The 18,980-nt window shown below is 39.0% G+C and overlaps 1 protein-coding gene across 4 annotated transcripts in view; it reads left to right on the top strand.

Moving 5' to 3' along the window:
* Nucleotides 1–18,708, top strand: part of NTRK2 (neurotrophic receptor tyrosine kinase 2) — a 287,133-nt gene extending 268,425 nt beyond the window's left edge. For all 4 annotated transcript variants that reach the window (XM_040355520.1, XM_040355522.1, XM_040355519.1 and 1 more), the window contains 2 exons: nucleotides 15,914–16,072; nucleotides 16,948–18,708. In XM_040355520.1, coding sequence (XP_040211454.1) covers nucleotides 15,914–16,072; nucleotides 16,948–17,133 — 345 coding nt within the window. In that variant the 3' untranslated portion in view covers nucleotides 17,134–18,708. The remainder of the gene's footprint in view (nucleotides 1–15,913; nucleotides 16,073–16,947) is intronic.
* The last annotated feature ends 272 nt before the right edge of the window (nucleotides 18,709–18,980 follow it).

The following is an 18,980-nucleotide window of genomic DNA, read 5'->3' as shown; positions in this document are numbered from 1 at the left end:
AATGTACATTAAATTGCTCATTTAATAATTTATTAAGCAAACTGGTGCTTAAGTTGCAGAAGGTACCTTAGTGAAGGTTATTTACCATTAATACTAATGCATTATTAAACCAGTAATTTAATCTATTTGCTGGCATGGCCACCTGTCTGCAGCATGTACTTTGTAATACAGAATTCCTTAACAGCAATATGTTAGTTAACATACCATACTCGGGATAATGCTTCATTTTGCTTTATACAACTAACTATTTTAATTTAACCTCTTGAATTTCCAAGCTGTTGCCAACCAAAGGGTTAAACTTGGAGCTGCAAAGCTCAGAGCAGTTGTTGATTGCATGGGTCCTGTGCATTCCAGGGCTCAGTTTCCATGGCAGCCGACCTGCTCTGCTTGAAATAGGCAGTTCAGAGTACGGAAGGTAGAGATGGGAAAGAGTCATTAGTTTCAAAATTAGTATGCGGTGCCATCACTGCACTTCTCTATCGTTCCCCATGTAAATCATGTTAATGTATTTCAACAGGTAAACATTTGACTTGTGGTTGAAACCTTAAAGGTTGTTCTCTGACAATTGCTTATCAATGTACCTGAATCATAAAAATGCAAACAAAAGGCAATCAAAAGTCTGTGTCAATAGATATATGTGTGTGATAAGCATAGTTGTTTTATTTATGAGATTATACTAAAATAAAAATGAATGTACTCATTAAGAGTGCTTTTCAAGTATTTACTTCCCCTTGGACTTTTTTCACATTTTGAAGTGTTACAAGTTGAAAGGAGGTTTAACCCCCCCTCTCTCACTCAGCGTTGTGCTGTGATCCAGGGGTGACATGATCCCTAAGGGGTGACTACATGATATCCTGGGTTCGCAGGAAGTGGGTTAAATGAATCTGGGCATCATTCAATCAAGATGAGGATCAGCACTGGACCACAGAGTGACAATGTCAAGGAGAAAGTATTTCGAAGGCCAGTGCAGGGCTTTATTAAAAAATATATACTGGCGTTAGTATTTTGCTTTTTAAAGGTGCAAATAGATGACTTTTTTGGATGCATTTAGCAACAAGTCCTCTCTCTTTCTTCCCTGAATCAATATTTGGTAACACCTAATTTGACTGCAATTACAGATGCAAGTCTTTAGGGGTTTATTCTGTACCAGCTTTGTAATCTACAACTATGCTTATGTTGACCCCCCTTCTTCTTGGCCATATTGTTCTGTCAAGTTGAATGGGACTGCTGATGATCTGCTGGTGATGTTCATGTCTTGCTAAAGATTCACAGTTTGATTTAGGTCTTGACCTTGACCAGACTATTCTTATACATTTATCTCTTTTTCTTTAAGTAACTTTAGTTTATCTCCAGCTATGTGCATAGTAGGTTCATTGTCCTGCTTAAAAGTAAGCCCCCGCTCTATATTCAGGTCTATTGGCAAAGGAAACAGATTTCCTTCTAGAATTGCATTGTACAGTATTTGCCTATTTCTATCAGCCATGACCAGTTACAAAGCGTTCTCAGGGTAATGATAAATATTGTCTTTCTAGTGGGGTTCATTTACTAAAGCCTAGTACACACAAATAGTTTTTCTTTGTTCAACCCAGTAGGGTTGAATGAAAAAAAACTGACAGCTGCGGAGGAACTGCTGTACTAATCATGCAATGTTAGTACATCAATCTCCCCTGCTGTTCTACTGTGTTCTGCACCCCCAGCTGAACGACTGGCTTCTGTCGGACTGGCTGCAGTACACACAGGCAGCTGGTTGTGTGCACCTGATTGAGGGTTTGATTGATTGTGGTGTGCTGTGATCAAGGATCTCATTATATCCAAAGCTCACCTGACCTCTGTAATAAGGGTCCACAGAGGAGGGTAAGAGGCAGTGTGTTCGGGTGTGGGTGGTGGTTCTCCCCTTTTTTCCTGACCATGGGTTTATCTTATGATGTGATGTTCAACTTGAGCTTCTTTGAGAAATTAGCACCTTAAGGACAATATCTTTGAGCGCTGCACCTCTTTTTTCCATTTTCTACTCAGTTAAAAATATTAGGGATTACATTCACTGGGCAGTGGTCATCTGATCAAGACATGCTTTCTAAACATGGCTAACAATTCCAGATTTTCATGGCTCCCGATTGTCCGCCATTTTGAGAGACCATCCCTTTAAAGCGGAGTTCCACCCAAAAATGGAACTTCCGCTTATCCCACTCCTCACCCCCTTACATGCCACATTTGGCATGTAATTTTTTTTGGGGGGAGTGGGGGCTTCAGGAGAAGGGGACTTCCTGTCCCACTTCCTCCTTCCGCCGAGGGGCTGCAAAGGCGATTAAGCTTAATCGCCTTTTGGCAGCCCCTCCCTGTAGGCGATCGCCTAGGACACGTGACAGGTCCTAGGCGATCGCCTGTCCAATCAAACAGCGCAGCGCCGGGCGCGCATGCGCAGTGCTGCTCGCGAATGCGCAGTCGGTGCCCGGCCGTGAAGCCAAAAGCTGTCACGGCCGGGTGCCCACAGTGACAATCAAGACGCCGGGCCGGGGAGGGGGGGAGAGGAGCGGAGCCCCGGCCGGCGCGTCGCTGGAACGCTGGAGCAGGTAAGTGTCTGTTTATTAAAAGCCAGCAGCTACACTTTTTGTAGCTGCTGACTTTTAATAAACATAAATATTGGCTGGAACTCCCCTTTAAGAACAAATCCTGCTGTCTCTCATATAGCCTCATTTGTGCCTCCTTTTGTTCCAATGTGTACATCTCTATACAAAATGTACTATTTTACAGCCAAAAGTGTTATGCTGCACTCAACTATTTATCCAATCTCTATATTACTGCATTTGTTATTTTGAAAAGCCAATATGAAAGAAGGAACTTGTGTGTTTTAGCTAATTATTTTCTACATATTAGATCTATGTGGTCCAGGTAACCATGGCCGTGGCAGTGATGTGTGCTTTACCTACATACTATCTGCTATAAGGTGTCCCTCTTTTATTTTCAGAAAGTTGGGAGCGATGCATTCTTTTTATTTATTCCTATGAATGGTGGTATTTGATCATCTCTGCGTTGTTTTTTTTTTTTTTGTGCTATAAACAAAAAAAGAGCGACGAAAAAAAAATATATTTTACTTTTTGCTATAACATTTTTTATTTCCTTATCAGTTTAGGCCAATATATATTCTTCTACATATTTTGGTAAAATAAATCGCAATAAGCGTATATTGACTGGTTTGCTCAAAAGTTATAGCATCAAAAAACTATGGGAAAGATTTATGGCATTTTTATTATTATTATTTTTTTACTAGTAATGGCGGTGATCTGTGATTTTTTTTGTGGTACTTGCGACATTGCGATGGACAGATTGGACACTTTTGACACTTTTTTGGGACCATTGACAAACATACAGCGATCAGTGCTATAAAAATGCACTGATTACTATGTAAATGTCTCTGGCAGGAAAAGGGGTTAACACTAGTGGGCGAGCAAGGGGTTAACTGTGTGTTCCCTCAGTGTGCTCTAACTGTGTGGGGATAGGAATAACTAGGAGAGGAGAAATATTGTTTTTCTTATTTAGGAAGAACAAAGATGTTTCCTCTTCCCTGACAGCACCGGGATTTTGTAAACACACAAATCCCTGTGCTGGTGCTCATGCACGCAATCGTGCGTGGTCAGCGGCCATCGTGCTTGCCCTCTGGTGGCTGAAAAGCAAGATTTCGCCCAGCGAGATGTCCATAAGGTCTGGTTCACACTAGCTCCAAGCATTTTTGAGACAATTTGAGATGCAATTAGGTAGTGCAATTTGTGAGCAATTTGGACACAATTTTACTCCTTTGCAATTTTGATGCAATTTCATCCCTAGTAGTCAAGGTGCTGCTGCTTTGCCTGTAAGGAGAGTTGAGGGTTAAAATACATAAAATCGCTTTCCAAATTGCACCAGAATTGCATGTGGCCAAAATCGCCCTATAATCGCACCAGTAGTACAGGAACATTTTCTAAAATCGCTCCATGCTCCATGTTGAGTTGCATTGTTGTGAATGGACACCATTGAAAACAATATGAATTCCATTATCATGTGATTCTGTGGGGTTGATTTACTAAAGCTGGAAAGTGCAAAGTCTGGTGCAGCTGTGCATGGTAGCCAATCAGCTTCTAACTTCAGCTTGTTCAATTAAGCTTTGGCAAGATTGGTTTCTATGCAGAGCTGTACCAGATTTTTGTAAATCAACCCTGTGTCGCATCAGAAATTGCACTAGTGTCAACAAGGCCTAAGAGTGCAGCACAACATTTAAATTCCTCCATGTAGGAAATGGTAATGTTTTAGGCCTGGAGTACGTTGCATTGCATTTTTGTACATTTAATTAAAGTGCTTTTTTGAAACTGCTTTGTGGAAGTCCCAAGTGTGGATTACCTTGTAAGGATACAGTGTGCAAGCACCACAAAATTGCCAACAGGTCGGTGATCATTGCAACAGGCATATGTAAGCAAGCTTGGGGTGCACTCCTTATTTTGAATTAATATTTATTATTAAGACATGTACCGTATTTTCCGGCGTATAAGACGACTTTCTGGATGCAAAAAAATGCATCCAAAGTCGGGGGTCGTCTTATACGCCGGGGACGGTCTCCGTGCTGCGAGCATCAATGATTTAAAAGACGCTCCTTCTCTTCAGAGTGTTCTGTGATAGGCGGAACACAAATCTTCCCAGCAGCGCCTCTGTTCTGTGTTCCTCCTATCACAGATGCCTTCTCATCCTCGGACGAGATGAGAAAACGTCCATGATAGGCGGAACACAGAACAGAGGCGCTGCTGGGAAAATTTGTGTTCCGCCTATCACAGAACACTCTGAAGAGAAGGCGCGGCTTTCAAATCATTGACGCGCGCAGCACGGAGACTGTCACCGCCTGTCTATTCACACAAAGTGAGTGATTCTGTTTGTGGTGATTGCACTGGGGGCAAGTTCAGGCACAGTGGGGGCAAGTGATGGCACAGAGAGGGGCAAGTGATGGCACAGAGAGGGGCAAGTGATGGTACAGTGAGGGGCAAGTGATGGCACAGTGGAGGCTTGTAATGTAATGGCACAGTGAGGAATGTAATGTAATCGCACAGTGAGATTTGAAAAAGCCTTTTTCTGTCAGCGGTTCTGGCTCCCCCTCAGCTTCCAGAAAGACTAGTAAGAAGGGGGTAGTCTTATACAGTGAGTATATCCCAAAACCAACATTTTTCCTGGAAAATTAGGGGGTCGTCTTATACGCCCAGTCGTCTTATACGCCGGAAAATACAGTATCTTCCACATAACTCCCAACTTTCTGAAATGATAATGAGGGACATCCTTTAGCACACAGTATGTAGGCAAAGTACACATTCCTGTCATGGCCCTCTTTAAATGGGCACAAAGAACTAAAATGCAGAAAATATTGGCTTAACCACACAAGTGTTTTTTTTTTAAACTCTAGTTTTCCTTTAAATTGGCTGTTGAAAATAACAAATGCAATAACATAGAAGTTTGGTAAAAAAAAAGGAAAAAAAAAGTTTGGTGCAGCACAACACTTTCGATGTAAAATAGTACATTTTGTACAGAAATGTACACATAAGTGCCCTTTCACACCAGCGGACCGTATGTCCGTTTTTTCATCCATCCGTTTACAGATGAAAAAGGGACATACATGTATCTCTATGGGATAGCGGGTGTCAGCGGATGAACATCCACTGACACCTGATCTCATCCGTGTCCGCTATGCTCCGATTCTGCAGACGGAGGAAAATCCTATTTTTCCATCCATATGCAGAGCGGATCGGGTGAACACGGACAGACAGTCTGTGTTCATCCGATCCCCCTATAGGATAGAGCGGAGATCTGACAGGGCGGTCCCGACACAGTGTTATCTCCAGACTCAGCGGGGATCAACTGAGCGATCCCCGCTGAGCAAGCGGATATATAAGGAACGGATCCTCATGGGAGTGTGAAAGGGCTCTAAGACAAAAAAAGAGGGATAGCTGAGGCTATCAGAGGAATTAAGTCTCAAATAAGGGACTGTCCCTTGGAATGAGGGACAGCTGGGAGCTATGGTGGTTTCGTAATGTCTAAGTATTACAACTTTAATAAATTGTGTTAGCCGATAAGAATGATCACTACAAATCTTTTGCATTGCTATAAGCATATACTGTATATATAAACTAAATTAAAAAAAAAATAATCCCTAGAGTTACGTTCACTTTTGTGGCCTTATGAGAATTTAGGTGAAATTAAGTCATTCCTAATTCCCAATCTGGCAAATAAATATGCCATATGTGAGCAGCTATTATTGCTAAGTCCTAAATAATTTATGATGTTAAGGTGCAATTCATTACTACAATAGTACCTTCAGTAGGTGCAAATGAAATCCAACCTGCTATTAAATGTGGGCACTTACCAATTTATAGCAGTACTGCTGGGGTATTAACATGCAAAGAGTGTTGAGGAGTGTGAGTCAGGATTCCCCTGCCTATTCTCTTACATGGATAGTGGAATTTACCTATTCTCTTACATGGATAGTGGAATTTACACAAGTGGACTGGTTAGGAGTTTCCTGTTTTCAGATCATTCATTTCAGCAAAAACTTCTTATAAGATGTGCATTTAACATATTATTGTGTGCATGTTATTTATCTGTAAACACTACCCCTGTGTAGACATCCATAAGCCCTGAGATTGCTGGGCTGGGCGCTGGGCACTACCATTTTCCATGTGATGATAGCAGGCCCCACAGACTCAGAAATATCATTTAATTTCACTTTACAGTATTCTCCTTCATTACTCCCTCCATCAGCAACATAAAGGGGGCAATTTATCAAAACTGAAGCAGACAGAATCTAGAGCAGCTGTGCACAGCAAAAATCAGCTTCTATCTTAAACTTGTTCAGTTAAGCTTTAAAAATGAAAGATAAAAGCTGATTGGTTGTCATGCACAGCTGCGTCAAATTCTGGATTTCCAAATTCCAGTTTTTGATAAAGGTCATGTAGGGAGGTAAGGGAAGGGGCAGAGTAGTTGGGCCAGCACAGATAGTAGTTAGACATTCTCAAAGAGGAAAGAGCTATGACATGCAAGGAGGAAAGAGGCTGTGCTAAGGAGCTACCTAGCCAATTTTTCGAGCAAGTTCAAAGGCACACTGTAATTGAATAAGCATAATTTATGGAAAAGAAAAACACTGCAAGTAGGCAGTTACAATACTTGATTTTCTGTGTGTTTACCTCTAACTATTTGATTAAATATTTGCCTGATGAAACTAATCTCGTGTCCACGCCACTGAATAGATCACACGGTAGATTTGCTGAGATTCACTAGTAAAGATCTATTAAACGTGCTTCAACACTTTATTTTGTATAGACCTTAAAATGTGAGTGATGAATCTAAGTGAACAAGTACACTGAGCCTAAAAAGCACCAGAGGCAATGTAATTGCTATTTATGGCATTTTATTGAACCGGCATTTCAGATGCTGTTGCAGCTTTTGCATTAAGAAGGCTCAGTGACTTCTTGTAAGTCCCGTCGAGATTTGCAGCCAAAAACAGATCTCACTTCTGATGAAGCATGTACACGGATTTCGGTAAAAGCAAATGTATGCCTATGTTGAAGGATAATCATGATGTATATAAAGCTAATTAAATAAAATATTAATAACTTATTTCACAGTAGTATGTTGGCTCTTGTCGATAGAAGTAAAGGAAAGGAAGTTGTCGGTGTTGTACGAAGGAGCTATTTAGTTTATGGCTATCATTCATCCAGTTGGGAAGGGCTTTAATGTATTGTTACTCCAGTTTTATATATCAAGTTCCCTTCCATGAAACCCTTGTGTTTCTGCAGTAGGCTATACAGGATATATCAGTAGCTTTTCTATGCAAAGCTGTAGGCAGTTGTTAAATTGTAGTGACCTAATGCAAAACAGTATACCTTTAGTATACTATGTTAGTGTTCTGACCATGTCTGCAACAATTTGGAAACAATATCAAACAAGCCACATTACAAGCATCACATCAAACATTCTTGCTGGTGCCAAAGAACAAGTCCCTGCCCTGCTTCTGTCTGAACACTTACCCTCCTGCTGAGGCTATACCTCCCAACATATTGTGCCCTACACCTTACCAGAGCTCTCCACATGAAATTCCTTTGACTTGTATATCCTAGATTGTAAGCTCTAACGAGCAGTGCCCTCTGATTCCTCGCGTACTGAAATGTATTGTAACTGTACTGTCTGCCTTCATGTTGTAAAGCACTGTGCAAACTGTTGACACTATATAAATCCTGTATAATAATAATAATATCCCCAAAGGAAAGAAATTCCACACATAAATAAGGTTGCCGCACTTTACTGGTGATATTTGAAAAATGGCACAAAGAGTCACATCACACGACCACACGTTCTGGAGTCACTTGACAGTAAATTGCTATTAACATTTGGTGGACGGTCTGCAGCAGTCACATATGAAAGCATATGCAGCACTTTAAGCAGCCATCTTCCCTCTGATGGTCTTTCTCTCTCCTTGGGATAACTACAGTGCTGGGACCCATCTCCCTATTTACAACATCTGCAGCATTGTACCCTATTCAAACTGAGATTTACCAGATGAAGCATCCTGCTCTGTCAGCCGAGATTAACAATGCATACTAGTCTCTCCTTTTAAGTTCCACTCCAAATCTCTACCCAGTTAGGCTCCCTGCAGTTACTCTCCTGATCCCAGAGTTAATAGTACTCACTCAGAGGGCTCTGACTTTCCGATTAGGCTTTCGTCATCCAGCTCACGACTCTCCTTTTCCAGAAACTTGCTGGAAAATTGCTGTACATTTGTACAACTTTCCATGCACTTCTGCCGAGAGCAGGACCTTAGCAGTGATGGCTACATCTGTATAGGTGTGGGGTACATTGCCCTCATGCCCCATCTGCACTAAGTATCCTCCCCACATGGCTTATATATGGGTCCTGGTTCACCCATGGCATCACTAGCGAAACAGGACTTCTCTGAAATGGAAGCTGTCACTTGCTTGTAACTTTTCCTTTTACCATCCTATTTTAGGACAGAGCCACCCAGTGGCAGACTAGCTAGATGTATAGGTAGGACATTACTCAAAGTGAGGCATTTCTGTGCTGGGAAGCTGGGAAACGTCCTGCACAAGGCTGTATCCCTGGACCCATTCAACTGTGGATCTTGAGATCCTTGTCCTGAAGTTGAATGTAAACTATGGGGTTGGGGATGCTGGTGTTGTCATTATCCAAATATGACTGTGCCCTTATTTTGGAAATGACTTGTCACTGGGTGGGCAAAGCATGATGGGAAACTGGCAGTGCACAGCAGTGGGAGGATTCAAAAGCTGACTGAGCAGATATCAATCTTTTCACTGCTGTGCACTGCCAATCAAAAGTAAGTGGACTTGATGGAGAACTAGTCTCTCAGTTTCCCATCATGCTTCACCCAACCCTAGTAGAAAACTTTGACTTCAGTATGAGCACTGACATATTCATGTACCTGTCTTTTTAACACCTAAAAGGTTCAGTTTCAATTTGAAGTCCATCTAAATCTGCTAGTACATCTAACGTTACCCTCTCTTCACATTGACAAGGCTGCTATCCAATGGTGTCTCCTTTGCTCACCCATCCTAAATGGAGACACCTTAAGACAAGAAGCGTGTCAGTGGCCTGATTACCAGGTAAAAAATGAGAGAGAAAAAATGCTTTTTAATGCAGCCACCACATTTAAGGATTGGTAAGCTACAAATAAAGACATTTTTGTTTTTGGGTTCACTACCACTTTAAGCTGCTATACTTTAAAAATGAAAGATCACAATAGTAAAAAAAAAAAAAGAATGCACATTTCACCAACACATAAACAATACATTAAAAGTTTAACTAAAAAGTAACATTTTCTCAGGCAAATACTGTTATAGATATGAGTTAACAATCCTTTTACATTTAAAATCTGTGCACGTTCAAAGGCTTGATATGAACGCCATCGCATAGAATGATTTCACTATAGGAGAATAAACTAACTATGGCTCCACCATGTGGACATATCGGTGTACTAAATTACAATGAAAACAAAAAATGAAGGAGCACAGTTTTGTAGCACAACTATGTATTAAAAAAAATATCACTACCATTTATGACAGAATTCATTTTCATTGTCATATATATTATGTATTAAATCTCAGTTTCAGAACTTTTTATTAATAGTAAATTTCCGGTACAAGTCTACATGAATTAAGATTTGATAAGCAACTTGTCCCTGCGGATCCAGGCCATATACAGATCTCTCGCAAACTGATTATTTATTCATGTAATCTACCAGGTACAATCTAATGAATATGAGCAAAACATTTAAATCTTATCCTTTTTCAATTCGAAAAACATACATTTAGGAAGACTGAAAGTAATAAGGTATTATTCTCAAAATATAACCTTTTCTTAAAAAAAGGGCTACTTAAGATACAGGGCCAAGTATAGTCAGATCAGCCTGTAGATTACTCTCTTGTAAATCAGATTTTACAATGTTCAGTTTGATTTTGGAATGAATGACCAGTGCATAGTTATAAACTCAATTTAATTGCATCCAATATTTTTTGAATTAGTGACATGTAAGTATATCATGTCACCTCATGTTGTGTCATCTTTCTCACATTTTATGTATGTGTATGCAGTGTCTGAGGTGTATTTATTGCTAAAGAATGTGTCAATGAGTACAGTCTTGGATAGATTTGTTATGTTACTAATTTCGTTTTGTTATGGAATTCATTTGGATTGATTTTGGAATTCGTAAAAATTTGTTTTGTTTTTGTTAAAATTTGTGTTTAATTGAATAATGTTCTAACATATTTCAACTTTTCAGAACAATTAGAATTTGAATCGGTTGAAAAACGATCGACCGATCTGAATTCTGTGTGAACAAATAGCTGGTTGTTAAGCATGTGGGCCGACCACCCACATCCTTAACTACCACGAGACATCATCTCCTCAGCTGGCTTCCCCCCCACTGACAGATCAGTGTAAAGATAAAGAATGGCAGCATTTCCCGGCAATAGAATTTTTTTTTTAAATGGTTGTAGGTCCCCACCCCCCCCCCCCTCAGTCTATACCAGGCTCTTTTGGGTTTAGTATGGATTTGGTATGAACCCCACATCATAATATGAACCCCACGCCAAAATTTGAAGAAAAAAAAACGGTGTAGGGCCCCCAAAATTCAGACCCTTATCCAAGCATAAATGCAAAGGTGATTTTGCGCTAAAAAGTGATACCACTAAAAATAACATCCAGTGACAAATAGATATGTGAAAAAGACAATGATATACAAACGTGTAAACAATAATTAGGTCAAATAGAGATCAATATATAATGTCCGTATTATAACAATGGTAATAGAGTCTATGCTATAGTTCAAATAGCTAAAATAGATAAGTGGTAAGATGAATGACTTGATGGATTAGGGGTCTTCCTGTGTGTTATTAAAGGCCCTATTCAAGTATCCACAATGGATAGAGGGAGATGATAAATCTTATCCTTGGACTAGTCTCCCAGAACTCTCACCTCAATATTGGTTGTAATTTGCATAAATACAACATGTATGTGATCCTGCCACGGACTATGCGCTCTCCACTTCCTTTCTTCTGATCTCTCCGGCTCTGTGGTGGCTCTAGCTGTCAGATGCCGCTATTCCTGCAGTTGGCAAGTTTTTTCCACCAACCTATCCAAACGTGCTCCAAACCATGGGGTATGAAAATTGAAAGAGGAGAGAAGAAGAGACCTCCAATAGTGTAGTATGTTGATAAACAAATATATAATTTATTGGGCTCTAAAAAGTGGACTCTTACATAGAAAAGATTTCAAACAGGCAAATAGAAAAAATCATGGTGTTTCCAGTGCCTTCTTACTATACTTCCGGTCTGCGTTCGCCTCTTGCACTCCCTACGCCGTTACGTCACACCTCGTGACTTCTTCAGGGGCTTATCCGAGCATGCATCCCAGCAGGTTAGGAAAGGGGAGGGGACGAGCGAGCGGCGCCCCCCCTCCTGAACTATACCAGGCCACATGCCCTCAACATGGGGGGTTTGGGTGCTTTGGGGTGGGGGGTGGCTCTGCCCTCCACCCCAAAGCACCTTGTACTCATGTTGATGGGGACATGGGCATCTTCCCAAAAACCCTGGGCTGTGGCTGTCGGATGCCTTTTCTACCTTGAAGCACTGTGGAAAGCTTGCTGAATCTCTGATAGATATTATAAATCTCACAGCACAGTTAAACTTTTAATCTGAGGTTTGACTTGATATTTCTTAGATAATAATAATAATAATAATAATAATACATTTTATGTATAACGCGCTTTATCAATTCTCTATTTTAAAGTGAAAGAATACATTTACATTGAGCATTCATTTTAATAAATATGTCTAAAGTGCAGAGGGTAGACATACAAACGCCACAACAGGAGTATGTGCACATCTTGGTTATTTAGATATGATGACCTCATGCTGCTATTTTTCTCAAGTGATGCTATGATGTCATCAACTCACATTTGCTATTGCTTCATTCCTATAGTGGACTGATATGTAGTCATTCTCCTGCGGGATGCCTGCCTCACCCTGATCCTCATGATAATGCATTATTTCATTAGAGGTGAAATACTGTAGACATTAACTGTCCCGTGCTCTTAATAAGTTACATCATTTCCAGAAAACCTGATAACTCGTTTTGATAAGCAGTCTGTACAATATAACATAATGTTTAAAACAAAGATGCTATTGAGGCTGATATGATTGCCATACAGACTATGCCAATGATGGGATAAAAACATAGCAATTCCAATACATGTTTCTTGTTATTTATTCATTACTTTTGTGGTTAGGCAATTGCCCCTGTGTTGATCTGAGCTGTTTGGTTGGTTTTAGAAGCTCTTAAGAGAATATCATAATGGTTCCTAAAGCCACAAAATCCAGCTCATAATGAAAATGTTATTGTCAAGGTGGTGGCTATTCTTTAAAAGACCCTTCATTCATTTCTAGACGTTTAATGATGTGGTTTTATCTCCAACACAAAGAGATCACAATGTGGTTTTTTTTGTAAGCTTGCTTGTCACCATAATGTATTAAAGTGAGTTAAACTTTATTGAACTGATCATGTAGACATAACAGGAAATAGTATCAATAAATAAAGCTGTGATGGATAGTCAAGGTTATGTATATTGAGTGTGTTAGGCTTTTAGGCACATTATCTGACTGTTAATGTCTTCTTACATGTCATCGTTAAAAAAGGTTTTGAGATAAGTTACAGTAATGATGTATACATTTTTAAATGAAAGTGCTGAGCAACTATAAATACAATTATTTAAAGAGGACCTGTCAACTTTTTGATGTCTCTTTTATGTGTGTATATGAAAAAGATGAGCAAAATGTTAAAAAAAGTTAATATTTAAACATTATGTTTTATGTATAGTTAATTATCAGTATATACTGTATGTACATATGGATAGTCCCCCCTTTATTTGGTAAAGTTCTATGCAAACTATCCACTATACATTCCATACAATAATAATTTATACAATCCAGATTGGGTTTCTTCTGATGTTCTTATCTCACTTTTAGGTCCCCTTCACACCTGTGCAGTGTATTGTGGTATTGTGTAGTGTGTTAACTTATAGTCTTTCATGCATTAGCAAACCACAGCCAATTTATTTTGAATGGACTTCCAAATCACCACAACATCCTGCCGATCATCTACAAATGTCTTGTCCTGAAGACTTTGTAAGACCATACTGTACTGTATTGCCTAGAGGATCAACAAGAAGCATAGTTTGTGTAATGAACATATATGCCTGCCCAAAAGCATTAATATTACAAATGATTTATAAAAAGGAAGCTAATTAAATAGTTTGTTTTACGATTTAAATTTGGCTAATCTTTTTCACATGCATATGTAAAAAACATCAAAAAGGCTATCTTTAATATCTTGTGTAAATACCTTACACTGAAATCACTTTTGGGTGGAGGAACTCTTTAATATGACCCTTTAATAACTTTAAATACAAATTTTCCTGATTACTACTACATACTCCACAACTAGAATAAAATTCTTTTTTACAATTGTCTTTTTACGGAAATTCTGAAAATGAAAGTACTTTGTTAGGATAGGTATAAAATTACTGTAAAGCCCCATACACAAGATCGGACCTTTGTCCGACCAAAATCACATCGGAATTCTGACGGAATTCCCACGGAGTAAAATAGAACATGTTCTCTATCTAAACTCCGATGGGGCATACACGCAGTTGGAATTTCTGATGGAAAAAGTTTGTCTTTTTTCATCGGAAATTCCGATTGTGTGTACCGGGCTTAAGTGTATTCAATAAAAGTTTTACACCAGATGAACTATTGTTGCCAAAAATATGTAATCTCTTTAGGTTCTGCTTTTAATGGCACCTGTCTGCAGATGACAAATAAAACATTATAGTGATTGCACAATTAGGAAGCAGTAGGATACTGATAAGATCTTCATTCTGCTCTTTCCTTTTGTTAGAAAGTTTTCAGTGCTAGATGGACAGCACTGTGCAAGGCAGTCTGATTTACTTAATGTGCTAGCATTCTGGATCGGTGAATTAAATAGTGGCTTTTCTATATACTTGCAAGAAAGAGGGAAATTAAGGTAATAAAAGTTGATGAAGGACCCCCATACGCAGAGGATTAACTTATGTAAAAAGTCTGCTAGGGTAGACAGCTGTGGCCTCAAGTTAAGAAAATAAACAAAATTGTGTTTACATGAGCAAGCTTTAATGTAGCAGATCCAATAGTATATGAATTTAACAAAATACGTTAGTCTCTAGACTAGTCATAAATAACAAGGGTATCAGGTGAAATGTGTGTTTGGTTTCTCCTAGAACTCCTTTTATTCTGTAACATCAAGGCAATTTAGAAAAAGCCAGTTTTTCAGCTAATGCATCTTATATGATGCTTGTACTAGGCGTATAAATGTGTGTATTTCTGACCCTTCCTGTTAAATAAGCTAGCAAATACTCAAATTAAGGGCTAAAAAAGAAGAACCTACGTCCTAAGAAATCTGATCTATAGTACTTTCTGGACCTCTAAGGTCCTATTCACACTGAGAAGCACCCCAAAACATCCTTCCAATGTATATGCATTGCAGCCCACCCCAATGTATGGTAGTCATCTACAGGAGTGACGCACCAGAATATAGGGGTCAAAAATGTTTTCTATTAATACCCATAGCCATGATTTTAAACCCTGAAACACATTGGCTATACACGTACATTTTGCCTGGACCTGTTATTAGAGTAAATATGTTTTGACTCCAACATTCTGGTGTGGTGCATCTGTTGTTACTACAGAACCAATCTAAAGTGACCTTGGATTCTCTTTTGTATGTAAGACACCATATGTAAGCCCAATGTCAAAATTGTATACACCATCAACTCCACACCACTGGGTAGAAATACAGTCGAAATGGGAATCTAGCTACCTATATATCCAAGTATCTTCATTAGGCATAGTGACATCAAAGTAAATTGGAGTTAATTTACTAAAGGCATATTCTCTTTTATTAAATATAAGAACACAAACACAGGCTTTTTCCTTGTGATTGGAATGACTTTACCTTATTCACAGGAACATTTTCACTTCTCTACCACTTGAACCCACAATGTTTGCTCTTTGTTTAAATAAAGCCAACAGCTCCGAGCTCTCTATGGCAGTAGGAGTAGGGCCCAGTATATGGATGGATATGATAGGGCTCAAAATGACGTCTCATGAAAAACATTTTTCATTCTTTTGTTTACTGAAAATGAAAATCCAAAGTGCTTTGATTACATATGTTTGTATATAAAATGATATCCACGTATTATGTAATGTTTAGTTTTATTATAATAGTTTTGTTGTACTATACTACATTAATTACCCTATAGTAATAGATCACCTCTTCTTTTTAGGTTGGAGGACACACTATGCTGCCTATTCGTTGGATGCCTCCTGAGAGTATCATGTACAGGAAATTCACAACAGAAAGTGATGTCTGGAGTCTAGGAGTGGTACTATGGGAAATTTTCACCTATGGAAAACAACCATGGTACCAGTTATCCAATAATGAGGTTTGTGTTTCTCTATATTACTTATATCTGTCAAAGGTATTATTGTGTGTACAGGCAGAAAGTAAAACTAACCAATGCATTAAGAGGATGACTAGTAGAATAAATTACATATTTACAAAGCATACGTTTGCTCTATTTTGAATTTTTACACATGCCAATTATCATGACATTTAAAGGGGTTGTAAACACTGAAGGTTTTCTGCATTAAGATAAAAAAAACTTTTGTGTCGCAGCCCCCCCCCCCCCAGCACCCCCTAATTACTTACCTGAGCCCCTTCTCTCTTCAGCGATGTCCATGAGTGTCTAAGCCGTCCGCCCTCCCCCTGATTGGTTTGAGACACAGCAGCGGTGCCATTGCCTCCCATGGCTGTCAATTAAAGTTAGTCAGCCAATCAGGGGAGGGGCCGGGGCGGGACTCTGTGTCTGAATGGATACACAGAGCTGTGACTCGGCTCAGGTGCCCCCATAGAAAGCTGCCTGCTGAGGGGGCACTCAATAGGAGAGATGATTTAGGAACAGCAAAGAGGGAACCTGAGAAGAGGAGGATCTGGGCTGCTCTGTGCAAAACCAACTGCACAGAGGAGGTAAGTATGACATGTTTGTTATTTAAAAAAGAAAAAACTAAACTTTACAATCACTTTAATGTCCTCACATTATAGGAATAACTGCATGTCAAAAAGTGCTATTAATATATATTTTCTCATTTTATTCAGTTTGTACAATTTTTGGAATGATCAGCTGTAGATTCCGATTATTTACCCTTTGAACAGTATCAGATGACTTTTGAACTATGCCTAATTTAAAAAAACTATATTATCTAGTAGCTTTTTATCCATTTGATAAAGATTATTTTTTAATCAGTTTTTTTGTTACAGGTGATTGAGTGCATAACACAAGGTAGAGTCTTGCAGCGACCTCGCACTTGTCCGAAGGAAGTCTACGACCTTATGTTGGGATGCTGGCAGAGAGAGCCTCACATGAGGCTGAATATCAAAGAAATCTATAGCCTACTTCAGAACTTGTCCAAGGCATCCCCTGTATACCTTGACATTCTTGGCTAGACATTCCAGGTGTCACCTGTATGGGCTTGATGAATGAATGTGGTGAACGGCCGCTGAACTCCGTGAAATGTGTTATAACCTCTGACAGTATTATTAACAAAGATGCTGAGAAGCTATCAAAGGGCAAGCAACACAAACTTCTCCATCTGTACAATACACAGTATTGATATTTGCCATTAATAAGTTGTATCTTTTTATTCTGAGCCTAAATCTTCTTTTACTCTTACTCCTCAGTCTATGTTTGGTTGTGTCTCACAGTTCCTCTTTCTACATGCTTATGCCTTTATGTAACTCAGCATACATAGACAAAGGCCTTAAAACCTTATCTGTTAATCAGCTGGCACGCATGTCTGTCCACCACATCTAACAATGCCTTCTTGTATTCCTGCCTTTGATGTGGATGAAAAAAGGGAAAAAAATATTGTATGACACGGACATGACGACTTCTTCTGTACATACGTATAGACTTTATATTGACTGTCGCTCACTTCTACGTTTTTGGCTATGTGCACTACCAAGAAACTTTTTGGACATCATGAGTATGTGATTGCTGTATTAAGGAGACATAACAATGGAGTCAAGTTTAACCATCTACCTAAAGCAATTTGAGGAAACACAATCAATGCATATGAGAAGAGAATAAATCCACCATGCTCTCTGTGGCTAGTCCTCTATCACCATATTGGCCATGATAAAAAAAACATTTGTTTCCTGTTTGTAACAACCTACCATAGTTGTAGTCATCTTCTTTCTTAGTAAAGTAAAACAGTATTAGAAGAGATACTACTTGTTTTCAGAGACTGAGATCATCACAGTGTGATGGTAAATGTATCTGACAGTGTGTTCAACAGACAATCTCTCATTCACTGGTTTACTATGCCCCTATATGCAGGCAATACTAGTAAAGAGTGCATGTGATGATTGCAGCCTGTGATGTCCAACATGCTTGGGTTGTTTTTTGATTGGAGTCTGGCAATTGTGCTAAGGTGTTTTAAAAATTGATAGCCTTGTGTAAGGCAGTCTATTACTTGTCCTCTGTTCTGGTAACAGAGTCAGTAGGAAATGGCACAACCAAAAGATGTCTTGAGTGCACATTCAATGGTTGGTCGGCTACATACATCTTTATTTATTTTTTTATTTTCAATCTGTGGGCTCAGGATTGAAGTTTATATTTCTCTATATTAGATTGTAAAAAGAGGAAAAACGTTACACAAATGTGTCAGCCTTTCTAAAGATAGTTGTGATGTTATACTCAGAGGCAGCGCATGTTTATCTATGTTACCGGCATGATGTGTCCAACTATTGAAAGATGTTCCCAGATATATAGGCAAGAGAAAAGCCTGTATCACAGTTACATATGCCAAAGTGTAGAGAACGATTGTTCTGGTGAGGCCCTGTTTTAGCTTTCATGCAGTCCTCTCTAGAGGGGTCAGTTATTGAAGAATGTAGTTGCACAGTAATGAAAACTACCATTTGTACAGGTTCTTGTAAATAAATACTGTATGTTGACAAAACTGGTAACTGTAAAATATATTTGAGATTAAAAAAAAAATGATATGAGTATTAGCCGCTACACCTGAGGCATTAGCAAAGAACTTATTCTCAGTTCGAGGTCTGCTAATGATTCTGACACTCATGGGGTTAAAACACATTAAAAAAGTGAAATAATAATACACGTTCAAATGTGATTGTGCTGTTGCTTCAGAGCATTGTTAAAGGTTCTTCAAAATTTTATTTACTATGTATAATTTTTCACTCCCCGGTTTGGAGTTAAAAAAAAAAGCAAAAGAAATGTAAAAATTTGCTTAGCTAGCAAGATGGACGCCAGGTTCAGTCGAAACTCACAG

Source organism: Rana temporaria, chromosome 1 (genome assembly GCF_905171775.1).
Source record: "Rana temporaria chromosome 1, aRanTem1.1, whole genome shotgun sequence".
NCBI lineage: Eukaryota > Metazoa > Chordata > Amphibia > Anura > Ranidae > Rana > Rana temporaria.
This window is presented reverse-complemented; position numbering and strand designations above follow the sequence as displayed.